The sequence below is a fragment of the Jaculus jaculus genome, chromosome 1, assembly GCF_020740685.1.
Source record: "Jaculus jaculus isolate mJacJac1 chromosome 1, mJacJac1.mat.Y.cur, whole genome shotgun sequence".
Classification (NCBI taxonomy): Eukaryota; Metazoa; Chordata; class Mammalia; order Rodentia; family Dipodidae; genus Jaculus; species Jaculus jaculus.
Window position 1 is genome coordinate 176,242,087 of NC_059102.1, and position 6,253 is coordinate 176,248,339.

The 6,253-nt window shown below is 39.0% G+C and overlaps 1 protein-coding gene across 1 annotated transcript; it reads left to right on the forward strand.

The window, feature by feature from the left end:
• Window positions 1–661: 661 nt before the first annotated feature.
• On the forward strand, window positions 662–4,411 carry LOC123463352 (olfactory receptor 4A16-like). Its single transcript, XM_045158108.1, has 2 exons — window positions 662–1,569; window positions 4,378–4,411. Exons 1-2 carry the CDS (start codon window positions 662–664, stop codon window positions 4,409–4,411), a joined length of 942 nt encoding a protein of 313 aa, XP_045014043.1.
• The last annotated feature ends 1,842 nt before the right edge of the window (window positions 4,412–6,253 follow it).

Genomic DNA, 6,253 nt, shown 5'->3' on the forward strand with positions numbered 1-6,253 from the left:
TGTACTGACTACTTCCTTAGTTATTTGATACAGTGTAAGTCACGTTCCTTAAAGTTTAATAAACAATATACAGAGTCCAAAGGTTCACTGTGGTGAGCAGGAAGGACATCTGAAAGTGCAAAATCATAGCTTTGAACTGGGTATACCTACAGTAAAGCTTTTCTGGGTGTTACTTGGACCATAGTTTAAAGTTAATCCCATGTAAGATACAATCAGCTCCAAAGATGGATTTTATGTTTACTGATATTGTCTGAGTTTCATACCATTCTAGAAAGTAGATTTCTGAAACGTAGGATAGAATTCTTGCTTTCATTGCTAACATACGTGCTTTCCAACAAGTAAGCTATTTTTTGATGAGTTTAAATGTATAAGTGATGGTGGTTCCTTTGTCTATTCTCTGTAGCGATCCACTGAGATCTTCAGAAAGAACCTGCTCCTTGTAGGCTCAAAAAATCATCTGAGTACTACCATGAAGGTCTGTGGAGCTCCTTGCAAGAATTCATAGGGTCTTTGCTTGATGTTTACTTCAGTTCACAACTCTACACAGAGGAATGAAGTATTTTTCAGAACAAAATTATTCATGGTCATGTTTATAATTGTTTTGTTGTCCTGAGCTTTCCTCTTAGAAATAAGACTTTAAAAAAAAAAAAAAGAAGAATACATGGGACAGAGAAACAATGTCACAGAATTTGTCCTCCTGGGCCTCACTCAGGATCCTGCTGGGCAAAAAGCATTGTTTGTCATGTTCTTACTCATGTACATTGCGACAGTAGTGGGAAATATGCTCATTGTGGTGACAATAATTTCCAGCACCTCCTTGGGCTCCCCAATGTACTTCTTCCTTGCCTACCTGTCACTCATGGATGCTGTTTATTCCACTGCCATATCACCCAAGTTGCTTATGGACTTACTCTGCAGCACAAAGACCATCTCCTTCACAGCTTGCATGGGCCAGCTCTTTGTAGAGCACTTATTTGGTGGTGCTGAGGTCTTTCTTCTGGTGGCCATGGCCTATGATCGCTACGTGGCCATCTGTAAGCCACTGCACTATTTGACCATCATGAACAGACGGGTTTGCATCCTTCTGATGTTGATGTCCTGGGCTGGAGGATTTTCACACTCTGTGGTTCAAGTCCTTTTTGTGTACAACCTCCCCTTCTGTGGTCCCAATGTCATTGACCACTTTGCCTGTGACATGTATCCATTATTGGGACTTGCATGCATTGACACCTACTTCATTGGCCTCACTGTGGTTGCCAATGGTGGAGCCATCTGTTTGGTGGTCTTTGTCCTTCTCCTAGTCTCCTATGGAGTCATTCTAAACTCTCTTAAGAAGCACAGTCAGAAAGGGAGGCGCAAAGCCCTGTCCACATGCAGCTCCCACATCATGGTGGTGGTTCTATTTTTTATTCCCTGTATTTTCATGTATATCAGACCCGTTTCCAACTTTCCAATTGATAAATCCCTGGCTGTTGTTTATACAATTGTCACTCCCATGTTGAATCCTTTAATATACACCTTGAGAAATTCAGAGATGAAAAATTCTATGAAAAAACTTTGGTGTGAAAAGTTATCTATGGGTAAAAGAAGATGTCCTCAGTGAACATCTTCCTTCTTCTGGAGCAAAAAACAATGCAGCAAAATAAAAAGAAAAATGTTGGTGTCATCTGCTCAGTGGCTTCTGCAAGCAAGTTTTCCTTTACACAACAGCATCAAAGCAGAACTAACTATATGTGAATAGGAGGAATGTAAGCGAGACTTTCTTTACAATGAGTAGAAGGTACATGGTTTTTCATTATGCAGAATGAATTTTACCTTGCCTTTTAGTTTGAACAGAATTTAGAGAATTATGGTTGTTTTCAAAGCTACAAACTAAGCAATATTTCACCAAATATAATCATATGTCTTCAAAAGAAAGAAGTATGACCCGTAAGCATAGAAATTTCTGTGAGCAAAAGAGAGGATCTTCAGTGGTATTGTAACTCTGTGTGTATGGAAGATTTTTTATATCTGCACATTTTTAAGATTACTGCTGTTCCTTAAGTCAATGTTTTTGCATTTTAAGTTCAGGATTTTTAAAAAGTAGATGATGTTGTGTTTAATAGAAGACATGATCAATGAACAATTTTGTTATATCATATTTTGTTGACAACATTGCAAGATTCTAGGTTTGTTATTAATTTTAAATTTTATTTATTTATTTATTTATTTATTTGGAGAAAGAGAGAGAGAAGAGAGACAGAAAGAGAATGGGCATGCCAGGGCCTCTAGCCACTGCAAACGAACTCCAGATGCATGTGCCTCTTGTGCATCTGGCTTACGTGGGTCCTGGGGAATCAAACCACTAAGCTATCTCTCCAGCCCTAGATACTAGTTATTCATGAGAGAATATATATTTTAGAAAACTACATTGAGCCATGTTGTAACACCTGTATGTGCTGTCCTCCATGTTAACCCAGGCAACATTGCCACTTTTCAAGTGTGTATTCACATTTTTCTTGTACGACGTTGAAGGAATCAATAAGACAGATGTGTTGCTTTATTCACATAAACTGTATATCTTCCAAAATTATATGTAATATTGCATATAGATTTGGAAACAATTTTGTTAAAATATTTTTTTCAAATTTTCATAAAAAAGTAGTATGAACCTTTTCTCAAACTTCAGCATCTTGATAAGCACAGACTGGAAATAACATATAAGCATTTTCATTAAAATATGGGAATATCAACTACAGCTTTTAGTTACATTTGAGGGAATACAACAATATAGAATATATATAGGTAATAAAAATTACTGAGGTAAAAATATTAACATGCCCATCATTTTACATTGATACACACATAGCTTTATTTTGTTGCATGAGTACCTAAAATCTATTATTTAGCATAAATTCAAGATATAGTGCTAGCTTGTTACCTATAATCTTATGTCTATTATAGAGAGGATCCAAGTAGCCAATGAGGATGTTTAGGTTGAACATAAGTTTATTTTTTATATTACTTATTTATTTGAGAGAGAGAGAGAGAATAGGCATGCAAGGCCTCTAGTGACTGCAAATGAACTCCACACCCATCTGCCACATTTTGCATCTGGCTTTATGTGGGAACTGGAGAATTGAACCTGGATTCTTAGGTTTTGCAGGCAAGCACCTTAACCACTGAGCAATCTCTCCAGCCCATAAGTTTATTTTTTGAATGAAAAATGTATTTTTAGAATTTTATTCTTTAAAAATGCTTTAATTTAATGTATATTCAAGAATATATGGCTGTTGTTTGTAAATTATGTAGATTCTCATCCAGATTACTATTAAAATCATTGAAAGTACTTTGATATACATAATTGATGTCTTTTAAAAATATTTTATTTGTATTTATTTGAGAGAGGGGAAGAGGCAGAGAGAGAGAGAGAGAGAGAGAAAGGGGGGAGAGTGCCAGGGCTTCTGGTCACTGAAAACAAACTCCAGATGTAAGTGCCACCTTGTGCATTTGGCTTACATTGGTATTGGGGAATTGAACTGAGGTCCTTTGGCTTTGCAGGCAAGTTCTTTAACTACTAAGCCATCTCTTCAGCTCCTTAACTGATGACTTTATGTCCTTGTTCCCAGTGGTACTCTCTTTGCTATCTTTTTAAAAGTCATAGTTAAAAATAAAATTTCAGACACACATGTTCTAACAACTTGCATATTCTTAAATTATATAACTTAAAATTTTCTCCTGTTTCTCTCTGTCTCTCTCCCTCTTCTTTCTATCTATTTTACATTACATATTTTTTTCTTTCTTCTTTTCCTTGGCCCTGGCCTGTAATTTCCAGTACCAGCATGTGGCTATCATTTACAATGAGCTCATGATCAGAGAGACCTACAAGATTTCCCAGAAGAAGACAGATTTCTGTCAGAGTACTTAATGACCCACTAAAAGTTAGTGGTAAGACCTTACTGCTAAAGACACCATATGTTGTTGGTATAGAGCATGGAGTGACCTGGCTGGAATCTGGAAGAGAGTCAGTCCCCAGACAGTTAGCTCATAGATCATCTAGTGCTAGAAGGTGTTACATGAATGATTGGGGGAAAATGACCAACATCTGTCCAAGCAACTTGTGGTCTATGCTACTCAGCAGCAAACAACCTGACATGATGCTCACACAAGTGCAATAGTGGCACACAGCTATGGTGAGTGTGGTGGTTTGAATAGAATAGATGGCCTCCAATATATTCAGTTGTTTATTTGTAGTATGCATCTGCTGGCTACCTGGCTAGAGGCAATGTCACTGGGTGGATCTTAAGTTGTGGTGATGGGTTTCCGATTTCAACCTAAAAATATACAAAGTGTGCCTAGCTGGAGTTCCTGAAGTGTGCTGTGGCTTTTGACCTTTAGGCTTGTGCTTCTCTCTCTCCGCTTGAGCCTGTAAAGGCAGGTGAGCTTCTTCTGCCATTATGGAACTTCCTCCGGATCTGTAAGCTTCAATAACTCCATTCCTCCATAACTGCGTCTGGTCTGGAAGTTCATCTCAGTGAACCTGAAGCTGTCTGCTACAGAATTTGGTACCAGGAGTGGGGTGAGATGTACCTGACCATGTGGATGTTGATTTTTTGGAACCTTTGTTTTGGAGGAATAGGCAAGAACTTGTTGCTTGCAACTGAAGATGTCTTCTGGAGTGGTAAGCCAAGTTTTATGGACTATTCTGATAAGAGTCTGAGAATGCTAAGTGCAGACGGCATTGAACTTCGAGGCTTGGTTTATGAGCTTTCTAAGGAGAAGGAAAGACTACAGAGGACTTTGTTGGAACTGGGCTACTGGCATAAGGGCTGGATGCATCCTGCTGCCCAGGCCCAGAGAGTTTGATCAAGGTTAAATTTGTAATGGACTGATATGCTTGGCTAGAGATATTGGATTGAGAGACTTAAGATTTTAAGCTGGAAAACCTTAAGCAAGTTAAATTTACTGGCACAGAGACTGGCTTTAGATTACTCAAGATGCTATTGTCAAACACATTAGCAATCTTAAAGGACCATGGAAAGGATGCCTGAGGAAATACTATCATAGAAATGCAAACACTTTTGGAAAGAGTTGATTGGAGAAGGAACCTACTTTTCAAGGCTATGATTTGTTTCATACCTGAATTAAGAATATGGCTGTGTCCTACACACCTGGTATTGGTTTCAGAAGCATGAAAAATGTGAGGCATGGTCGTGAATTGCACATGCTTCCAGGAGCTGCTGCTGAGATGTGGCATGAGGTAGGGCCTGATGCCCTGGTAGGCTAAAAGAGCCTTTGGAAAATGTGAGGAGTGGTCATGAATTACACATGGTTCCAGGAGCTGCTGAGATGCAGCATGAAGCAAGGCATGATGCCCTGATAGGCTGAAAGAGCCTTTGGAAGATGAACCGTGGTTTGCATAAAGACCTCAAGATGTTTTGGATATTCCAGGACTGTGCAAGGGCTACCATGGAGTGCACTGTTGGCCTGGGATGAAAGTGTTCCCCTGCTACTCTACCCAGCTGGAGGGGTGGAATTGGAAAATCTAAAGACTGTCAGTCTCTGGCTAGGTTGAACTTGAACTGAACAAGTTTGATGTTTGTTTGATGGTGGTTGAATTTGTATTGTTTTAGTCTCTCCTTGCTATGCCTTATAACCAGTTAAAAATGTTTACTCTGTGCCTTTATATGTTAGAAATTCTTAACTTGTCTGATTTTACAGGTCTTAATATCTTAAATTGGTCAAGGCTGTCGGGACCTTTGAAATTGAACTGAGTAAAATTTATAATGTGTAATAGTTATAAATGTATTGGGGGCCAAGGGCAGAATGTGGTGGTTTAAATAGAATAGATTGCCTCCAATTTATTCAGTTGTTTGTTTGTAGTTTGCATCTGCTGGCTACCTGGCTAGAGGCAATGTCACTGGGTGGATCTTAAGTTCTGGTGATGGGTTTCCGATTTCAATCTAAAGATATACAAAGTGTGCCTAGCTGGAGTTCCTGAAGTGTGCTGTGGCTTTTGACCTTTAGGCTTGTGCTTCTCTCTCTCTGCTTTGGCCTGTAAAGTCAGGGCAGCTTCTTCTGCCTTATGGGACTTCCCCTGGATCTGTAAGCTTCAATAAATCCCTTTCCTCCATAACTGTGTCTGGTCTAGAAGTTCATCTCAGTGAGCCTGAAGCTGTCTGCTACAGTGAGAAACCAACTGCTCTTGATTTGGCTAACTGATCTACTCAGAGGAACAGAATCCACAGCTGGATCTGGCAAACAAGTCAGAACC